The sequence below is a fragment of the Malaclemys terrapin genome, chromosome 3, assembly GCF_027887155.1.
Source record: "Malaclemys terrapin pileata isolate rMalTer1 chromosome 3, rMalTer1.hap1, whole genome shotgun sequence".
Taxonomy (NCBI): Eukaryota; Metazoa; Chordata; order Testudines; family Emydidae; genus Malaclemys; species Malaclemys terrapin.
The window spans coordinates 55,239,083-55,262,018 of record NC_071507.1 but is presented as its reverse complement, the minus strand read 5'-3'; the positions used below and the strand labels follow the sequence as shown (position 1 = coordinate 55,262,018).

Genomic DNA, 22,936 nt, shown 5'->3' with positions numbered 1-22,936 from the left:
GCCCTGAAATATGGTGGCAGCGTATGTGGTTCTGGAACAGTGTGAATTATATAAGTGCCAACAGCTGTGAAAGCAAGTATCCTAGAAGGAAAGAACACAGAGAAAAGTCTTGATAGTCTTTTGGGGGAAGGAATAGCAGAAAAAGAGAGGGCAAATGAATTATGAACCGCTGAAGAAATATCAGCTGGTTTAGCTATGCAAAGAAAAGCAGCTCAAAACTGAGGAGTGGACAAAAACACAGCTAGTCAACTTCCTGTATTCTAACAACCAGAGGAGGAATGATGGTCCAGGTTTAAGGGAGAATGTGAGCCCACTGGCAGAGGGTCCACAAGCAGGGAAGCTCTTGGAGCCAATTACCTGGAGGGAAGCAGGAAAGAGGCTGACAGAAGCAGACAAACTACATCACTGCAACAGGGAATTGTGGATCAACAGTTAGCGCAGGAGAGGTTACAGCTGGAGAGAGACAGTGTGAGTCTGGAAACTCAGCTGCTTGCAGAGCTAGAGCGACAGTGTCAGTTCAAGTGAGAAGAGAACAGGAGAGCCAGTGCCAGCACAAGGAGAGGGAGAAGAAGGATCATCAGTATCAGCTTGAGATGGAAAAAACTGCACCAGCAGGACTATAGTCTGATAGATGATGCCAGATCCTAGGAACCTTTCCCATGGGTGGCATAGACTCCAAATTACTTCCTTGCTTTAAGAAGGGGATTCACATGGATGTGTTTCTGAAGGCTTTTGAAATGCAGTGTGAATTGAATAAGATGGGGCAGGAGAAATGGTACGGTATCTAACTCCATTACTGTTAGAGAGAAAAAGCCTTGTCCATTTTCACATTTACGGACAAAGAAAACTATAAAGATTATGAGCTCAAATTAGGGGTTAGGTAAGGGGTTTCAGCTCAAATTAGGGGTTAGGTAAAGAAATGGGGAACTGGTTGGGGGGAAGGGGTGTCACCAAACTCAATGAGGCCTGCAAATTAACAGGTATTGAACAGTTCTATAAACTCTGCACCCCAGTGCTCCATTCTCCTCTCCCCGCTCCATGAAATCATGGTTAATAGACAAGAATCCTAGAGACATGAGCGAACCTGGGAAATGAGCTAACCAATATGCAGAGGGGCTGAGAGGAAAATCAAGGGAGATGGGGACAAAGCTGACTTTCCCAGAAGGGAGAGGGAGAACTTGCCAGAAGGGAGAATGGGCTAAACCAGACCTGGGGAGCAGGCAAACCCTAACGTGCCCAAAAAAGGAATCTGGGGAGTTGATATATTTTTATTGCCACAAGTCTGACTTGCTGGGTAACACACATTGTAGGCAGGGAGTTGGGCAGCCTGGAAAAACCCATCAGGAGGCAGAGACACATGGGTCTCCACCCAAGAGAGGTGATGGCTGAGGAGCCAGGAGCCTAGAGTGGGTGTCCTTGCTGGTCCATGGAGGGGGAATACAGGTGACAGCAGGTAGTACCATATGTTCTATCATTGTGCTGTCAAAGGCAATCTTTTTTTCCCTTCAGTCTTTGACTTATAAATCAATTTGTGTGCACTTTATTTAGTAATTTAAGGCACAGTTTGGCAGTCTGTTCTCCCTATTCAGCCCTCCAGAATATGCTAAGTGTCCTCTCAGTACGGATGGGACATGAGGCCTGCTCCAAGCTCGCATCTTAATTACCAGGAGGGGCACCAAGATGAATAAAGGAGTAGGGGAGATGGGAAGACGGCAACATCAGTAACATGACCTATTTATTCAGTGATGACTGTTACACAGATCCTAGGTGGGAGGGAGGAAATTGAATGTCACAACTGTAACGTTAGTACCTACTTTTGATCATTCAACTACAAATTAACTCCTAAAAATAGCTTTGGGGTATTTTCTTTACCGTTTCATTTAAAATGGGTTCTTTGATTATTTTTTTTTTATTTTAATTTTTTTTTAATGTAATTCCACAATAGAAGATTGTGGTGGTGATGGGGAGTCCTGAGAGGTGGCATGGTGAAACGAATACTGAAGTAACTGCAGTCCTTTCAGATTAACTTCTGATTGCTAAAGTTCCCAATTGATATTAAAAACATTTAAATAACATTAGTATAATTTCTAAAGTATACTCAGTCCTAATCAGTGCTTCTCTCCCAAAGACGCATGAAAGAGAAATTTATATTGAAAGCCATGGGAAAAATTGTGGTCTGCTGCCTTTAAGCCCATCGGGTTCAGTTTTCAAAAACATCTTAAGTGACTTAAATCATTTAAGGTATACTTGAAAACTATACCCATCACCAGTATGTATCTGTACCTCCTATTTTTTTTTTTACACATCAGCAGGTATTGTAAACACACTAGTAGGTCTTGTCCCATAAATGTCAATATATAGAAACACTTTGCAAAAACTCTACTGGCAAGGTTGATACTGCATGTGGAGAGGTGGATCAGGTTGCCCGGCATTGCTATAGTAAACAGCAGTAGGGTATCAAGTGTATATTTCTTCCTTTACATGTGCTATTATGCATCAGTAAAAACAATTATCCAAAATTAAATGTTCACAGTTTACATTGTTAGTACTTAGAATTGATTTGACGCCAAATGAAATAAAATGCTGAATGGCCACCAACAAAAAGATGGATTGCAAAGCCTTTTGAATTTCTTTCCAGAGAAAATATGGCAAACAGTAGGAGAGACTCTCATACAAATCTTATTTTTGTAAAACAGATTTTTTTACTTTAAAATATTCCTGATTTTTTTAATCATGAGAATTGTTTCTTTAGAAATGTTAAAATTATTTTTGTCATCCTCATTACCATATTCTCATGAGCAGTGTGAAATCCGAGTCTGAAATATTTCCATGCGCTTCAGACTTGATGTTTGTGTAGTTTCACGAGATTGATATTACCTTCTGCCAACGTTTTCCTTTCTTAACTCGACATTTTTCAGTATTGTTTTGGGTAAAATTCCTGTAGGACTCTATCTTGCACCAAAGTTTTCAGAACAAAGTAGTCAGTTAATTTTTTTTAATAGCATTATTTTCTTATGGCTGACTGAATGACATCTGACTCCCAATAAGCAAAATTCAAAATTTTTCCTCAGCAATTTATCAGATCACTGCATTTTTCTATCTTTCAATTCAAAATATTCAAATTAAAGGATGTCTGACAGTAAATCAGCCCCAGTTCCAACTTCTGTGGTGGTGTAAGCATATATAATTTGAAATTGACTTATTGAAAAACACAATGCTTAATTTCAAAAGAAATCCATTGGGTGGAATGGCAAATAGCGCGCTGTCCTTTTCTTTCTTTCTCTCTTTTTCACTTGTTGAGTCCTGGTATTCCAAGTGTCGGAGTCTGAGAATAACAGAGGTGTGATGCTTACAGTCTCCAGGATAACTTTTATGTATATTAAGAGCATCACCTAGCCACCCTTCAAGATTGGCATGGAAACTCCCTCAATCTTCGTCACTTGCTAGTATAAATACTGTTCCCCAACAAACGTACGGAGGGTGCTCACTGAATGAATGGCTGTTGAATTTTATTACTTATTAATTATTTGTGTTACCATAGCACCTCGTCACCCTCCTTGTGGACCAGGGCATCCTTGTGCTAGGCACTGTACAAACAGAACAAAAAATGGTCACTGCCCCAAAGAGTTTATAATCTAATGATAAGACAAGAGACAAACCTGGATACAGACAGATGAGGGAGAACAAGGAAACAGACGATACTGGTCAGCCTGAAAGGCAATGGTATCAGTGCACCAATCGTTAATTAAGTTTTTTGTAGGCTTTTATAGCAAAGGAGAGTTTTAAAGGAGGGTTTTGAAGGAGGATAATGAGCTGGCATTGTGGATGTTCACAGGGAGCTCTTCCCAAGCGAGAGGGACTGCCAGGGAGAAAATACAGAGGTGCTTGGTTGAAAATGTAACGAGTGGGTGATGGAGGCCCCAGGTCTTATTTACTGCACACTATTCAAACCCTGCTCTGAAGATAGAATTAAGTTCCTTATGGGCTTTTCTGTGACATCTCACTAAAATATGAGTGCTTCGCGAACAGTAATGAATTTATTTTCACAATCCACTGTGAGATGAGATGGTATTTATCCCCATTTTACAGCCAGGGAATTGAGACATAAGGAGACTATGGTCAGAAGTGGCCACTAACACTGAGTGCCTAATCTGAGATGCATAGGCCTGATTTTTCAGATTACGTAGCAGTATGTGATACTTAATAAATTCAGAGCTCAGCTCCCGTTGACTTCAGTTGTAGCTGAGTGCTCAGCCCCTGTGTCTTAAGTTGGGAACTCAGAAAAGAAAGAACATACAATTAATGACTACCAGTGAAAAGTTTGGTTTAAGTGACTTGCCAGGTGTTACATAAGGACTCTGTGGCAGAGATAGAATCCAGTTCCCCAGGACAGCATTCAGCTGTCTTAACCATGAGACCACCCTTTCTCTTCCTGCATTTCCCTGCCTCATTTCTTACACACTTCCCAACTTCTGCAACAAATAAAGCAGGGATCCTAGAGACAGCAGTCTCCTTTAATACGCAAACGTTACTCATTCCCAGAGCAAAGAGACTGAGGCAGAGGTCCAGTGGGAAAAGCAGTATGTGACCATGTAAATAAATAAATTAATTAACGGAGATGTCCTATCTCCTAGAACTGGAAGGGACCTTGAAAGGTCATCGAGTCCAGCCCCTGCCTTCACTAGCAGGACCAAGTATTGATTTTGCCCCAGATCCCTAAGCGCCCCCCTCAAGGATTGAACTCACAACCCTGGGATTAGTAAGCCAATGCTCAAACCACTGAGCTATCCCTCCCCCCTGTTTTTGTAATTTAAGACTGTATCATAAGGCATTTGCACCAGGGGGCAAATTAAGTTTGCACAGGCAACTGTAATTCTGGCATTTCCTAACTTTTGAGTGCTTGATTTGCAACCTTAATAATGTTCTTTTAACATAGCTCTTTTGGGATGTTATATATAGATATTGTCTGCTTATCATCCTTTTCATTGCCTGATCTTTTTCTAGTCTTCTAGTTTTCAAAATGCCAGGAACACAAATAATCAAACACCAGCTAGAACCCTCAGCAACAAGTTCTGTGTCTGCTTACAGCTCTCTGCTGTTATAATCACTCTGAATGCACTAAGCCAGGACCACTCTTGGGCATCTCCTCACATCTGCCTGCAGTTCCCCCTCTTATTTAGCAACATGGGAAGGATAGGATGGCTGCAACTTCTCCAACACCCATTCATGATTTCCATCCCACTTGGTGCAGAGACCCTCCCTAGATGAAAATTGTTTTTCTAGACCTCTGTCAAAAGTAGGGTATTAATGAAGTTAGCAGAACTGTTTTAAAACTCTTTAAGCATGGACCAGTTAGCCATTGTGGATAAGGGCCTCGGTGGAAGATTTTTTTCAGCTATTTTAACGTTCCTCTGATTTCCTAGGTTTGGAAGCTTTTCTTTTAATGCAGTGTTTTTTAATGTATCTTTATGCATTGGCAAATTGGAAAAAAATATGTTTGGACTCTTTTGGTTGCATTAATTACTTGTTCCCTGGAAGTACTCCATAGTATGCCATAGTGGTTGCTGGGTTGTAGCTATTATTGTCTCCAAATTACGTGGTCAGTAAGCCTCTGCTCCACTGTTAATTTAAGGGCAACATCCATGAAAGATTGTATTCTGTATAGTATGTAGTGCATTTTTGCTTGTTAAGTTGAAAAATTATTTAGCACATTGCTATTGCATAGTATGTTCATTAACCAGCGGGAGGTTCTCTATGTAAAGTAACACACCTACCAGTGAGCAATAGAGAGAGCATGTGGTTTAGAATAAAAAGAGGCAGACTTGGCACAAAATAAGGCACTTCGCTTATAACACAATGATTAGGACTAATCTCTACACTCATGCCTTTTGACAAATGAGTTAGGTGACAAAGCTTGACAAAATTAAAAGGAAAAGGAATGATCTGTACTTGATCAATTTTGCTAGCTTATTAAGCAACAATGGGCTTTCCATTAGCATTCTCAACTTTATTCTCTGTTAGCCATGGTTGATTCTAATAAGAACTCAGATTTCTACGTGCATTGGGCTTTGTATTGATCAGACACAGATCTTGTTCCACACCTCTAGTATCAGGGGGGTAGCCGTGTTAGTCTGGATTTATAAAAAGCGACAGAGTCCTGTGGCACCTTATAGACTAACAGACGTATTGGAGCAAACCCATGAATACCCATGCGTCTGACAAAGTGGGTATTCACCCACGAAAGCTTATGCTCCAATATGTCTGTTAGTCTATAAGGTGCCACAGGACTCTTTGTCGCGTTCCACACCTCTGTTACTGGACTGTCCCCTTTTGAACACCAAAGGTGTTGTTTAATAAATACATTTAAATAAATTGTTTTTCCTCATGTTGGCATGGGGCAATCATAGGTGTCTTTTGGCTTAGTGACCCTGAAGATGCAGAGACACCAACGGAATGCAGCAATCAAGGCCACTTTGGATGCATTCGTTTGAGCAGACAGTTTGAAGAATTCTCCCACACATGCTATAAAACAAATGGATTCATGTCCACTCGTCTACAGAGGTTTTCTTTTTTTGTCTGTTTTTAGTTTGCTGAGTGGGATGTGTAGTAATTATTCCTGAAGACTTTTGCAGTTACCTTGCATGCAGGAGGATTCTTGCTGCCAGACAGTGAAAATCTTTACTTCGCCAGGTTTTCGCCAGAGCTGCTTTCAAGTGTCTTGTGAATACTGTGCTTACAATAGCAAGCCCATATAGCTGCAGAGGGGAATTGGTTGAAAATCTAATGTACTGTATATAAGTGCAACTCAAATTTATGATTAGACTAGTGACTAAAGCCTGTCAAGTTAAAAATGAATAAGCTGGCTGACAAAAGTATTGATCTAGTGCAGTTGACTAATTGCTGCTTGTCTACATTTAGAAAACATACCTTTTTTTTTTTCCAGTTGGGAATAAGGTACTTATAACAATTCTGTTTGACACAAAACATTGATTTCTAAAGGTTTTCAATTCATAATATCAAAGCTTATGCTATTACAAACTGCTGTACCTTTTGAGTTAAAATGTCATTCCAGTTTCCGGCACTTTTGTAACTTGTACTTTGCAATAATCATTTTATGATGTCTTTTAATATATAGCTTTGGTAAATGTGAAAGACAGGTTAATTAAGAGTACACCAAAGAGTAAAAAGATTTTTTAAAATAATCATATAAGGAAAAAACCCTCACAAATTGCTGTATCTCATGGTATTATGAATCTAACCAAAAGCACCGTTAAGGTCTGTTGCCTTCAGAACAGTGCTACAGTGATATACTCTGTGTGCTGCTGTTGTATTGGGGGCTGTTATAATATTATGAAACTTTATAACCCCTACTAATATTCATGTTGTTCATGTTCTTTTTTTTTTTTAATCTTTAGCCAATACCAAAGCCCGCAGTAATGAATTTGCTGAAAAGAATGGACTTCGAAAATACAAATATGTCTTACATCCACGAACTACTGGTTTCACTTTTGTAGTAGAACGTCTAAGGGAAGGTAACATTTCTTTTAGATATGTATTTTCTTTTCTCCTCTGCAGCTTCAAATAACTAATATCAGGAAAGCCAGATAATTGACTTTAATAAACTAACTATTCCAAAACAGTATTAGAAATGCAATAGATACCCCATATGAGAAGACAACTTTCTTCTTTTCTGCCATGATTACGGTGTTTGCCGTATAGATTAAGGCAGTCTTGTGTTTATAAGATATTAATATAATTTAGAACATCTACAATGAGACAAGAAACCACTCCCTTGCTCCGAAGTTTTTTTAATACTATAGGTTGGTTAATGATTCAGTGCAGGAAAATAACTTTGGAAATCCCTAGGGCTAGCCTTAATGTCTATACTTATACTTAAAATTGGGGGAGGATTATTATTAATATTTATTTGCATTACAGTAGCACCTTGGGGCCCCAGTCAGTGATCATGGCTCCATTGAGCTAGACGCTGTATAAACATATAGCAAGACTGTCTCTTCTCCAAAGAGCTTATTATCAAACTATAAAATGGGACACCAAGTGATTACAATAAATAATCAAGGGGAGTATAAAACAACTGACTACTATGAACATCATAAGCAGTGGGACACAACACACCATTGTTGAAATTTTAGTAGGCATCTTAGGTTTTCTCATACAGTGCATGTGCTTTGTCAACTTGTGGTAGTATGTAGTTCACTGTTACGTACACAGTTCAAAGGTTTGATTTGCTTAAAACTTCCCACAATTAAGTCTTTCTTTGCTGTATTAATGCTACTATCTTTGGATTCTTTTTCATTTAAAGCAAGATTTTCAACTCGAAATCTAGTCAATTAAAAAAAGGTTTAAAATAATTTCAGATTCTATACTTCTTCTGGAGTCACCTCCCTAATCCTTGTGGTTTTAAGTAATTTTCTTGTATTAAAAAATTGTTTTTCTCTCATGTGGCTGTGTGAAAAACATGCACAAACAGGGCAACTGATTATAAAGGGAAAACACTAAAAGTGATTTTATATGAAGTTCTGTCAGATTTACAAAGTTGGAGGAAAAAACCTGAAAAAAACTGTTTTTCTTCTTCTGTTTCAAATGCTGTAATTTTAAGTGTTACTTGTTTCTATAGGAGGCATATTTTCAGACAAATGAAATGTTAAATTGAAATGTCCCTCTAAGCTCGCTATTAACATTAAAGTATCTATGTATCTGTAGGTACGTCTACACAGCAGCTATACACATGCTAGCTCTGAGCTAAAATAAGCAGTGTGGCTGGGGCAGCACTAGGGATGGCTATGGGTAGCCAACCAGGTGCAATCCCATCTGAGAAGACTAGGTGTGTACTCAGATGGCTGGCCCAAGCTGCTGCCCTTCCTGCTGTGGCACACTGCTATTTTTAGCACACTGGCTAGATCAGAGCTAGTGTATGTATGTCTATCCAAACTGAGAATTATACCTCTGAGCTGCAGTGTAGATGGACCGTGGGGGAGTAAAAGAGGGTAGTGCCGCTCAACCATTAAGTAGTCTAGCCTAATATGTCCCATTATAAAACCTTCATTTTCAGTTGCATAGATTTGTGAAGAAAATTAAGACCGCTAACATTAAGGTGCTATCCCTCTCTTCCCTGTTTCCACACGATTGTAATGGATAGCAGTTACAATAACCCCAGAAACTGACTTGCATCTTCATTATTGCTTGTGATTGCAGACTGAAGGATGGCATGTGATTTTAAGTTGGGGAGGTGGTGATGGAAACTTAAACATCACGTTTGTCTTTGAAAATATTCTTGCGCCTGTATGATAACCTTAATGCCCCATGGTTTCCCTGTGAATAAATTTTGGCTCATGGCAGTTTTCCATTCCTCAGGCTGAAATGCCTTCACTTCAAGCCTAAGTACATTATTTAGTTCCAAAATAGGTCAGTGAAGAGGGGGAGAAATGCCATGAGGTTTAATTGCCTTTTTAACTTTGAAAAAATAAATTTAATTTGGCAAGAACCCTGATTAATATGCATTGCAAGCTGTATTATGAATGAATTACCTGTTATGTTATAAAAATAGCTGTTTGTGACCCATAAAAGTACTTGGAGAAGAAGCTGAAATAATAACCTTCAGGAAAAAGTTACTCACATCTCTTTGCATGAGTTTTGGTCTTAATGTGAGGTTTTCCTGAGTTTTATAATAGGTGGCAGCTTACTGACGCTAATATTAGCACTTTCTGTGCACCCCTCAAATCATATGAATGCACTTCTTCTTCCAGCATGGACTTAACTTTCAAACTCTCCTAGTTTCCCCATCTCTCTTTTATGTGGCCACAACTTACATCTGCTTTGCCTTATGTGCTCCCTATGTGAAACTGCTGCTAGTGTGGTTTCTGACTCCTTGCTGGGATTATGGGAACTAGGCAAATCCAACCTAACCTTCCCTAGCTGCACCAAAAATAGGCTGGCAAGTAGGATTATTCTAACAAGGCAGCTTCCGCTCTGAGCCTGAATGCATCACCTTTGTTGCATATCCCAGCTCTTTTATAGCTACTGGAAGTGACCCCGAGCTCACTCTCAGACCCAGGCCCTCATACAACCTGAGGATTGCAGCTAATTTTTGTCCTGATCAAATTCCAATAGGAGGGAGATATCTTGTCATCCCAGTTCTAACAGGTTAAATTACTGTTTTTCTCAAGCAGCATTAATTCCATTCCTGTAAGCTTAAGTGTACCCTAGGCCTGGTCTACACTAGGAGGTTATGTCGAATTTAGCAGCATTAAATCGAATTAACCCTGCACCCGTCCACACAACGAAGCTATTTAGTTCGACATAGAGGTCTCTTAAATTCGATTTCTGTACTCCTCCCCAACGAGGGGAGTAGCGTTAAATTCGACATGGCCATGTTGAATTTTAGGGTAGGTGTGGATGGAAATCGATGCTAATAGCTCTGGGAGCTATCCCACAGTGCACCACTCTGTTGACGCTCTGGACAGCAGTCCGAGCTCGGATGCTTTGACCAGCCGCACAGGAAAAGCCCCGGGAAAATTTGAATTCCTTTTCCTGTCTGGGCAGTTTGAATCTCATTTCCTGTTTGGACATCGTGGTGAGCTCAGCAGCACTGGCAACGATGCAGAGTTCTCCAGCAGAGGTGACCATGCAATCTCAGAATAGAAAGAGGGCCCCAGCATGGGCTGATTGGGAAGTCTTGGATCTGATCACTGTGTGGGGCGATGAGTCTGTGCTTTCGGAGCTGCGATCGAAAAGATGGAATGCAAAGATCTACGAGAAGATCTCAAAAGCCATGACAGAGAGAGGGTACAGCCGGGATGCAATGCAGTGCCGCGTGAAAATCAAGGAGCTGAGACAAGCGTACCAGAAGACCAAAGAGTCAAACGGACGCCCCAGACATGCCGTTTCTACGAGGCACTGCATTCCATTCTAGGTGCGGCCGGCACCACTACCCCACCACTGACTGTGGACTCTGAGGATGGGATATTGTCGACGGCCGCTTCCTCGGAGATGTTAGCGGACGGGGAAGATGAGGAAGGTGAGGAGTAGGACGAGGCAGTCGACAGTGCTTACAACGCTGATTTCCCAGACAGCCAGGATCTCTTCATCACCCTCACAGAGATCCCCTACCAGCCGTCCCCAGGCATTAACCCAGACCCTGAATCCGGGGAAGGATCAGTCGGTAAGTGTTTTAAACATGTAAACATTTATTTTGAACAGAACAGGAATATTAACAATGGGTTTTTCATGATTTGTTTACCCTAAGCGCTTAACGTTTTAGTCCTTGACAGTGCAACTATTGCAAAAGAATCTAACAATGTCCGGTTTATCATGATTAGTTTGCCCTAGGCGCTCTACTTTTTAGTCCTTGCCAGTGCAGCTACTGGAAAAGGTCTATATGTCCAGGGATAGAGCTGAAATCCTCATGGGACATCTCCACGAAGCTCTCCTGGAGGTAATTGGAAAGCCTTTGCATGAGGTTCCTGGGGAGAGCGGCCTTATTGTGTCCTCTGTGGTAGGAAACTTTTCCTCGCCAGGCTATCAAGTACTCTGGGATCGTTGCCTTGCAGAGCATGGCGTCATACGGCCCTGGTTTTTGCTGGCTTTCACGCAGCATGCGTTCTTTCTCGGTCTCAGAAATTCTCAGCAGAGTTATGTCGTTCATGGTGACCTGCTTAGAATTAGGGGAATGTTACTATTGGGACTGCTTGCCTGTTCCTTTACAGAACTGTCACCGGCGGTTTACAGCCACGCGGTGGAGGTGGGAGAGGGGCAGCATACAGGGATCTTTCCCGGGGACAGCTGCGAGGGGGTGGGACAGGGGCAGAGTTCATGCTTGCTGGATTGCCGGCAGCAGGAACTGGCCAACGATAGGAGCATTGCTTTGAACGTGAAAGGAGGGCACTGCTATAATTTAAGTTTTAAGCGGCCAAAAGTCTATGGCTTACCATGTCAGCCTGCTACCCGAATTCCGCTGTCCTGCCCCGCTTGTCTGATCTCCACTGCAAGACCCCAGGCACTGAATGCGAAGGCTGAAAATTCGACCTTGTCCTGAGTGCGCATGTGATAGGTGCTGTGCATGGTCTTGGTCACCGAGAAAGACTATGTTCATTGTTCACAAAAAATTATCTTTGTGAGGAATTCACTCCCTTTTTCCCATCCCACAGCTGCGAATGTCTCCCAACCTACCCTGGCATCCCCCTCGCAGAGGCTGGCGCAGATTAGGCGGAGAAAGAAAAGGACACGGGACGACATGTTCTCAGAACTTATGGGCTGCTCCCGAGCCGATGCGGCCCAGCAGACCCAGTGGAGGGAGAACATGTCGCAATACCAGCGAGCACACAGCGAACGGGAGGAGAGATGGCAGCAGGAAGACCAGCAGGTGACTCAAACGCTGCTTGGACTAATGAGGGAGCAAACGGACACGCTCCGGCGCCTTGTGGATGTTCTTCAGGACCAGAGGCAGGAGGACAGAGTCCCGCTGCAGTCTATCTCTAACCGCCCTCCCCCGCCGCAAACTCCCATACCCCCCTCACCCAAAGTCCCAAGAAGGAGGGGCGGCAGGGGCCGTGAAAACTGTCACTCCACACCTGCAGACTGCTCAAGTACCAGAAGGCTCTCATTCCCAAAAATTTGATAAGTCCTTTCCTTCCCGCCTCACCCAAGCCCCTGTCCCAGTTTCATCCCCTAACTGTGTAGTTGCTAATAAAAGATACATTTCTGTTAATTACTGTTTCCATCATGTTCTTTTAGGGGAGAGTGTGTTTGAAGGGGGGGAAGGGGGTTGGTAATTGGAGAGGACAGTCACCTTTACCAGGGTACAGACACGGGGGCAGGTTCAGCAGAAGGTCTCACACACATTGCAGTCACTAGGCACCCTGGTCAGTCTGGGAGGTGGTTTTCATGTTCTGTGGGGAGGGGGGGGGGAGGGGGGCATGTGACTTTGTGGCGGGGGAGGGCGGATAGAGATCTTATGCAGCGGTCCTTATCCTGGATCACAGAGCCCGCAGCAGGGGATCTGTAACTGTCCTCCCCCGCCTCAAAGTCAAATAGCCCCCACACACAGAGTCCCGAAAAGGAGGGGTGGCAGGCTCCGTTGAAACAACCAGTCCACCATTGCGGACCACTCTAGGAGCAGGAGCCTGTTATTCCTCGAATTTAGAAGCGTCCTTTCCATCGCTACGCCCACTCCCCACCACAGTCTGTGTCCCAGTTTCAACACTTTACCGCGAAATCCGTAATAAAGAAAATGGTGTTCATTAACAAAGTTCCATTTCTTTTATTTTTAAACGTGTGTTGGAAGGGAGGGGACGGGGTGAACGGGGTATGTAGCTGGAGAGGATAGTCAACAGTAAGTGGGTAAAGAAACGGCGGCAGGTTCAGCTTCTCTTTAAACAAGTTTAATAGTCACAGGTTACCCTGCTAACTGAGGAACCTAGCTTTCAAAGCCTCCCGGATGCACAGTGCGCCCCGCTGGGCTCTTCTAATCGCACGGCTGTCTGTCTGGGCGTAATCAGCGGCCAGGCTATTCGCCTCAACTTCCCACCCCGCCATAAAGGTCTCCCCCTTGCTCCCACAGAGATTGTGGAGCACACAGAAAGCTGCAATAACAATGGGGATATTGGTTTCGCTGAGATTAGAGCAAGTCAGTAAGCTTCTGCATCTCCCCTTGAGACGTCCAAAAGCACGCTCCACCACCATTCTGCACTTGCTCAGACAGTAGTTGAAGAGTTCTTTTTCAGTGTCCAGGGCACCTGTATAGGGCTTCATGAGCCAGGGCATTAGCAGGTAGGCTGGGTCCCCGAGAATCACTATAGGCCTCTCCACATCCCCAACAGTTATTTTCTGGTCCGGGAAGTAAATACCTTCCTGCAGCCATCTAAACAGACCAGAGTTCCTGAAAACACGAGCGTCATGAACCTTGCCTGGCCATCCTACGTTGATGTTTGTAAAACGTCCCCTATGGTCCACCAGTGCTTGCAGCACCATTGAAAAGTAGCCCTTTCGGTTAATGTACTGGCTGGCCTGGTGGTCCGGTCCCAGGATAGGGATGTGAGTTCCATCTATAGCCCCACCGCAGTTTGTGAATCCCATCGCGGCGAAGCCATCTATGATGACCTGGACGTTTCCAAGGGTCACTACCTTTGACAGCAGTAGCTCAACAATTGCGTTGGCTACTTGCATCACAGCAACCCCCACGGTAGATTTGCCGACGCCAAAGTGATTCGCGACTGACCGGTAGCTGTCTGGCGTTGCAAGCTTCCAGAGGGCTCTGGCCACTCACTTCTGGACAGTCAGGGCTGCTTGCATCCGGGTGTCCTTGTGCTTCAGGGCAGGGGACAGCAACTCACAAAGTTCCAGGAAAGTTCCCTTCCGCATAGGAAAGTTTCGCAGCCACTGTGATTCATCCCAGACCTGCAGCACTATGCGGTCCCACCAGTCCGTGCTTGTTTCCCAGGCCCAGAATCGCCGTTCCACAGCATCAACATGACCCATTGCCACCAGGATGTTCACGGCGCAGGGTCCGATGCTTTGTGAGAGGTCTGTGCCACTCTCAGACTTCATGTCCTCACCGTGCTGCCGTAGCCGCCTCGCCCGATTTCTCAGCATCTGCCTCTGGAAAAGGTGGATGATAAGGTGCGAGGTGTTGACAACGGCCATAACTGCAGTGATGGTTGCAGCGGGCTCCATGCTCGCAGTGCTGTGGCGTCCGCACTGTCACTCACCAGAAAAGTGTGCGAACTGATTGCCCGCCGGCGCTTTCAGGGAGGGAGGGCGGGAGTGACGGTTGGATGACAACAGTTACCCAAAACCACCCTCGACACATTTTTTTTTCCCCAGCAGGCATTGGGGGCTCGACCCAGAATTCCAATGGGCAGCGGAGACTGCAGGAACTGTGAGATAGCTGCCCACAGTGCACCGCTTCCAGTGTCGACACTTGCCCCGTTAGTGTGGACTCACAAAGTCGAATTACTGTCCTTAGTGTGGATACACACGTTCGACTTTGTTATATCGATTCCACATATTCGATTTAAGTATAATAGAACTACTCTCGTAGTGTAGACATACCCCTAGAGTAAATATAGACAATTAGAGTGCATTAGATGCATAATTAGTGATATATCTGATAAAGTGGTGACTGCAATTCCTGCTGCTTTTGAAGCGTGAGGAGGACTTCAATTGAATTCTGAATTGATTCTTGGAGAAGTGTTTTCAGTTTTCTACTTCTACTCTACAGTAATTGTAAGCAGAATGATATAGTACAACTTTAGTCATTATTTTTCTCTGCATCTTAAAAGAAAATGCAGTTGCAAAATTAGGAAACTGAAGGAATGCTGAGAATATATGTTCTGTACATAGGTGCTGGAACTAGGGGTGCTGCCGCATCCCCTAGCTTGAAGTGATTTCCATCATGCACAGGGTTCACAGTTTGGTTCAATGGCTCTCAGCACCCCGACTATACAAATTGTTTCAGCACCACTGGTTCTGTATGCTGTTAGTTTTAATTTTACATAATATAGTAACTGTCAGATGAAGGCATGGGGGTTGAGTGAAGTGGCAGCAGAAAGCTGTATGAGAAATAAATAGTTGGAAAAGAGAAGCGTGGAGTACAACTAGACTATATGTAGTTGTATATTCAAATATTCAAATGAAGATACTTCTCACCTTCAAATAAAGAAAAATCATCTGTATCCTGATAGTAGTAATTGTGTTCTTGGTGATGTCTGAGTCTCAGCACTAGCTAATGCAGCTTTGTTGCAGCCTGCACTAATCTTTGTTGATGAATAGCACTCAAGCTATCATATTAACTTTTCTTCCCAACCGGCCATATCTGGGAATTGATTTTGCAAGATAGAGAGCTTTGGACCCCATCTAGCAAAGCAGTTAAGCATATAGTTAAACTTAAGCATGTAAATAGTCCCATTGACTGTTCATGTGGTTAAAGCACATGCTTGAGCATTTCACTAGATGGGGGCCAGAGTGCTTAGTACTGTGAAGGATCCTTGTTGAGTGGACTAACCTCTGAAATACTGTCTGATATACTCAAAAAACATTGGCTTTCATTTGGTTTGCCATAGGCAGAAAGCTGTATCAAAAAGAAAAAGAACATGTGATTTTATTGTTTCTAAGTTAACTAGGGTTACCATATTTAAAAAATAAAAAAAGAGGACACTCCACGGGCCCTGGCCCCGCCCCTTTCCCACCCCCGGCCCCGCCCCTTCCCCAAAGTCCCGGCCCTAACTCCCCCTTCTCCCTCCCAGCCACGCGAAAAGGGCTGCCCGAGCGCTACCAGCTTCACGGTTTGCCGGGCAGCCTCCAGACCCTGCGCCCCCGGCCGGCGCTTCCCCAGCACAGCTGGAGCCTGGGAGGGGAAGCGGCCAGCTGGGGGCACAGGGTCTGGAGGCTGCCCAGCAAACCATGAAGCCGGTAGCGCTCAGGCTTCGGGCAGCCCCTGTGCCTCCGGACCCCGAGCCGCCGGCCGGGCACTTCCCCTCCCGGGCTCCAGCTGCTCTGCTCCTCCCCTGACTCTTCGGCTCTGTTTAAGAGCCGAGTGCTACCCGCTTCGGGCAGCTCCCTTGCCTCTGGACCCTGTGCCCCCGGAGCAGAGCAGCTGGAGTCCGGGAGGGGAAGTGCCCGGCTGGTGGCTCGGGGTCCGGAGGCAAGGGGGCTGCCCGGAGCGCTCGGGCAGCTCGGCTCTTAAACAGAGCCGAAGAGTCAGGGGAGGAGCAGAACAGTTGGAGCCCGGGAGGGGAAGTGCCTGGCCGGTATTTTTCCCGGACATGTTCAGCTTTTTGGCAATTCCCCCTGGATGGGGGTTTGATTACCAAAAAGCCAGACATGTCCGGGAAAAACCGGACGTATGGTAACCCTAAAGTTAACACATTCAATAAGCTGGACCAATGGGCTTTCCTCTGCTGTTTTGAATTTTTCTAGACAAAATGACTAATCATTGCTTCCAAGATTTTTTTTCATAGTAAATGGGTCAAGTATGTTGATGCAGCAGCCTTTTTATTATTTTACTTCAAGGGACGCTGCCAGGTTTGATATTTCTAAGAAGTCTGTCTCATGAGTTATGAATTGTGTTAAACATGGGATTTTAAAATTACAAATTTCCATTTTAGTAATCCAAGTTGGTCCTAACAGAGGAAAATGATTTTTTTAAACACAAACGATACTATTTTTCATCTTGTATATACTGTTCGCTTTTTGCAATTCACTTGACTTGCATAGTGAAAAAGAGTCAGGTTTACTTTTCACTTTAGGATTCTTGCACAAACAATGCTGGAGTATTTGTCTTATTTAAATCCAGCTAAAACTCTTTACACTGTATTATTTTTAATAAAATAATAAAATGAAGATATTTCTACTTTTTTTTTGTAAAATCTTTTTAACCAAAACTAAATTTTGAGCCTAAAATACATCACAGACAAAATGTTGAGGTGGGAATTTCAAAATTACTCAATGTTGGTCTTTATCTGCTCCTGTTGAAAGCGATGGGAGTTTTACCATTGATTGCAATAAGAGCAGAATTAGGCCAATGCTAAGTGTTTTTAAAAATCCTACCTCAAGGGCACATTTTGTGCTTGTGAGTGAGAGTCAGAAAAGAAGCTCCTAACAGGAATCATAATTAAGTCTCAGAATGGTAGCCATGTTAGTCTGTATCAGCAAAAAGAATGAGGAGTACTTGTGGCACCTTAGAAACTAACATTTATTTGAGCATAAGCTTTCGTGGGCTAAAACCCACTTCATCAGATGCATGCAGTGGAAAATACAGTAGGAAGATATATATATATACCTCTACCCTGATATAATGCTGTCCTCGGGAACCAAAAAGTCTTACCGAGTCATAGGTGAAACCACATTATATCGAACTTGCTTTTATCCGCCAGAGCGCGCAGCCCCTCCCCCCCCACCCCCGGAGCACTGCTTTACCGCATTATATCCGAATTTGTGTTATATTGGGGTAGAGGTGTATACACACAGAGAACATGAAAAAATGGGTGTTGCCATACCAACTATAATCAGTTAGAGAGTAATCAGTTAAGGTGGGCTATTGTCAGCAGGAGAAAAAAACCCTTTTGTAGTGATAATCAAAATGGCCCATTTCCAGCAATTGACAAGAAGGTGTAACTGATTTTTCATTGTAAGCCACAGTTTTGGGTACCTTCTAAATTGCTCCCAAAATTCCTTCCTGCTAAGAAGTTTTGAATGGGTGGTCTATCTGAAGAATATTTTGGCAGAACTTGGATTGAGTCAGACAAATTTATCTCCCAAAATATGGGATTTTGAAAATGAGATTCTTTTCAATTCATTCTTTTTTTTTTAAGTCCTTTATTGAGCTCTCTCTCTCAGAAACAGATTGAAATTTGGTTTTGTTTTATTATTGTGCTTTTAAGATCTAGTATGTGGGATCACTTCTGAAAAGGTCAAAATTTACTTTTGATTACAGGTTATTGTGTACTACTGGGTTTTTTTTTTATAAAGCTTATCTAAAGCCAAATCACATTGAAATCTCAGATAGTTAAAATGCTCAATTTCAAGGAGATTGAAAGTCCATAATAGTTGATTTTGACTTCTGTGTTGTCTAGTTTCATTGAATTACATGTATTATCTTGACATAACATCTATAATTATTGTAAAATAGTTTGTCAATAAAATGGCTGTTCACAAATGTTTTCTTAAAACCACCAAATGGTTTTTAAATACTTTCTGAAAACTCAGGAAATTTCCAGATACAGTTTAAGATATAGTTAAGGTTGTAAATAAATATTAGGTGAAATTATCATTAGAACATAATTATTAAAAATTTAAATAGATAGTTTATAATTGTTTTTACAAACAACTTTAACTGACAGTGCTCATCTTCTATTTGCCCCTCACACCCAACACTTGTTCCTCAACTACATTTCAACACCACAGAGCCTCGGTTATCATACATTAAATACAGTAAAGTATAAAGATTCATAGCTGATGGGATTACCTCAGGATTTCCTCTTCAAATTTTAACTCTGGTTCATACAAAAACTAACGTGAACATGCTGCAGATAAGATCTTCCAACTGCCAAAAAAACAAGAGATCTAACTTAACATGTGCCTTCCTCCACTTCACTTGCTTGTTGACAACAAGAAACATCAACATCTCACCTATCTCTCTACAATCAGTCCAAAAACAAAAGTATTTTTTGTCTGAAAATGAGTAGATCTTATATACATACACACTCATCTGTTCAGAAATGAAAGTCAGTATCTTCTGGTATCTTTGCCTGAGCAGTAATTGAATTGCGTTTCAGTGATAGCACTGAATACCTACATATAAAGAAAAGTGTTCTTTTCTTGGCAATATATTTGGATATTTATATGCAGACGGTGATACCTGTCTGCATACAGTGTTAGACTCCAGTGGAGCAGTTTGTTGGCAATTTTGTAGATTCCTCTAGTACTTCAGAGATGCTTTCTAGAAACTATTTCGCAAACTCCACCAGTGTATGTAAAGCACATTTATACACGTAATGTTGGCACCAAATATTAGTGCACAATATTCTGTACTTGTGTAATATCTTTCGGTATGTTCCCCAAGCAATTAAAAACCCACGGCTGGCCCATGCCAGCTGCCTTGGCTCGCATGGCTCAGGCTAAGGGGCTGATTAATTGCAGTGTAGACGTTTAGGCTCAGGCTGCAGCCCAAGCTCTGACACCCTCCCACCTCACAGGTTCCTAGAGCCTGGACTGCAGCCTGAGACCAAATGTCTACACCGCAATTAAATAGCCCCTTAGCTTGAGACCGAGTCAGCTGGCACAGGCCAGCCATGGGTTTTTAGTTGCATTGTAGACATACCCTTTGAGCCAAGACCTAAAAACACTTCATATAAATTTATCCATAAATAAATCTTACAACACTGTCCAGGACAGGTAATTGTTGTTAATAATCCTAGCTCATACAACTCTGTTACTGTTTACCTCCTCTGGTGAGATCTGAAGTGCTCAACCAACTTGACAGCACATGCATAGAAGTGGAACCTGTTTGGCTATCATTATATTCACTTCCTAGGATGTGAATGTAAGATGTTTATTTTAACCTGTAAAGTCCTAAATAGTTTAAGATCTAACTGTTGGAGGCACTGCCTTCATATTTTTATGCCGTGCCACAGTTATGGTCAGCAAAGTCACTCAAGCAGGAACCCCTTTGTAAAAGAAGGAACTACAGAAGGGTGTTCTGAATCTCAGCTTTGGAATTCACTAACAGGACCTTTATGTCCTGTAACAACCAAAATATTCCGATCTTTAGAATATGGTGTAGAGCCTGTTTTCTTATTCAGGGTTTTGAAGAGAGCTGAGCATAAGGGATGTTATTGTGGGTGTAATGGTATATTAATGGGAATATTAACTGGATAGCTCTAGATGGCCATTTTCTGATTATGAAAAAGCTTCTCGTCTTTGTTTCAATATTATGTCAAAGGCACCTAGAGCCTAGGATGCATGCTATTTAAGACAAAATCTGAGTGCATTTTTCTCTTAGTATGTTAGTTTTAAAAGGAAAACTGTTACACTTTTGGATTTCATAGTTATAATAGAGAGATTTCTGTATATATATCAGATGAAAATGCTGAGAATGTATACAACATTAAATATCTTCCTGTTTTTGGTAAATATCCAAGGTTTATTTCCTCTCCAAGTAAATATTGGATGAAGCACTGAAAACTTCATACCAAAGGAGAAGTCAGTATTTGCTTATTGAACAACATCTTGTGAGGTGCTGAAATCCAATAATTACAGCAGGCAGTTTGCAGGAATATGCTCATTTTTACTTCTGGGGAAATTAAGGCACAGAAGGTATGACCAGATCAACGCTCCTATCAAGTCAAAGTTGAGAATTATGGAGAGAAAGTGGCATTGTTTAGTGAAAGCTAGGTCATTTTTGATAATAAACAGAGTACTGACTCCTGAGACGATATCCTGATCCCATTGAAGTCAATAGCAAAACTCCCATTTATTTCAGTGAGGCTAGGATTTTAGGACATTCAGTGTCCCGTGCTAACCATTAGATATGTGTATGTACTGCAGACTTGTCAGTATTGGCTCTGGCCCACTGGTGGGAACCAGTCAGTTTTTGTGAGAACTGAAATGAGTCTGTTTTGAAAATAAGAACATGCAAATGGATGCATGGGAATTTTTTAGGTCCCCTGTCTGGTCAATCCAGCTTCAAGTAGAATTTCTCATGCATCCAGCAGGGTTGCAGGATTGAGCAAAGTTTCCCCTGCGGTGACTCCCAACGACTGGCCCTGAAGTCAGTGAAACTCTGCTCTTCTATATACAACACTCCCTGTGATGGTACCCATCCAGTGTTGTACCACTAAGGACGACAAAGATGTTCAAAAGTTTGAGAACTATTAGTGTACAGCATACAAATATTGCTCTTAACAAATACTCTTCTATAATTTTCAAGTAGAAAGAATGGTGTTAGAGCTGTAGTGTATGTCATCATAATTGGATTGATGCATATTTAAGTGCTGGAACTGGGGCTGTAAACGGTATTGCCTTAGATCAGGTTTGTTTACCTGCTGTGTCTGCAGGTTCGGCCGATGGCGGCTCCCACTGGCTGCGGTTTGCCGCTCCAGGCCAATGGGGGCTGCGGGAAGCGGCGCAGGCCAAGGGGTGTGCTGGCCGCCGCCCCCATTGGCCTTGAGCGGCAAACCGCAGCCAGTGGGAGCCACCATTGGCCGAGCCTGCGGACGCAGCAGGTAAACAAACTGGCCCAGCCCACCAGGGTGCTTACCCTACGTGCCACGTGCCAAAGGTTGCCAGTCCCTGCCTTAGATATATAAATAATCTGCATGCAAATTGGAACGTGCATGCCTTGTTATGTCTTCTGTTTTTAGTAGAAGACTAGTAACAGATTAGTTAATAAAAAAAAACAAGGACCTTGTTTTAAAAAATCGTTTTATCACTAAGCATGTCCATGAAATTCAATAAAGTGGAAAATACAAAGCAGACTGTTGTGCTTTATTACAAACACTGAAAATTGTCTGAATAATCTCAAGTACGGGAGGATTTAGCTTTCCAGATTTGTCTGTTAACTGTGGATGATTGTTTTCATGCCTTTCTAACAACTATGTTGAATGTTATTGACTGCATATTTTGCATTTGGTGCTGCTAGTTGTAAATTAGATTGCTTTGGCCTTTAACACAAGAAGTACATGACAGTACAGAAATGAAATCATGAAGCTGTACTGTCGGTGGTCCAGCGTCTAAAGATAAGAATAGCCACGCGGAGTTGGAATAGTGATCCATCTAGCCCAGTTTTTTGTCTTGACATTAGTCAGTACCTACTGTTTCAGAGGAAACTATCACAGGGTGACACTGCCCTTTAAGAGGGAGCAGGGCCAGTGCACCTGTGCTGCATCCTTGGACGAGATTAGATTTTAAAAGAGGGCCCCTGGGCCTGATGGAGAGAGGAGACCCAGTGAGAGAGGTCCAGGGAGTCAAAGCTAGGAAGCTGCAGGAGGCAAGAGCAGCAGTAATGCCAAGGTCTCCTGGGAGAGGTGGCAGTGAGAATGTGAGAGGTATTGTTGTGAAGAAAAGCCCTGACTGCCAGTGCTCAGGGTGCAGGAGCAGGACTGCCAGACTCCTGGGGAGGGGAGACAGTGAGAGCCTGAAAGGTAAAGGAGAAACATCCCAGGAGCCATTTGTTTGTTTGGCTGATAAAACTGCCTAAAAGAGAGTGTGGGTGTGACAGTAGATCCTTTACAAGATGAGGAGAAGCCCTGCTTTGTTACTCTGCTGTAGGCAGTTAAGGGATAACCTTAATGCACTGGAAAATCTGTCTCCAACCCCCAATCATTAGAAGTTGATGTATGCCCTGAAGCATGAGGTTATTTATATCTTTCAAAATTCTTGGTTTGTTTTTGTTTAGTTTTACTGTTATAACTCTGGGTAT

The 22,936-nt window shown here is 42.7% G+C and overlaps 1 protein-coding gene across 1 annotated transcript in view; it reads left to right on the top strand.

Moving 5' to 3' along the window:
• LCLAT1 (lysocardiolipin acyltransferase 1) overlaps positions 1-22,936 on the top strand; it is a 203,071-nt gene that overhangs the window by 121,610 nt on the left and 58,525 nt on the right. Inside the window, exon 5 of the mRNA XM_054022443.1 lies at positions 7,416-7,532. Within this exon, the coding sequence (XP_053878418.1) occupies positions 7,416-7,532 (117 nt within the window). The remainder of the gene's footprint in view (positions 1-7,415; positions 7,533-22,936) is intronic.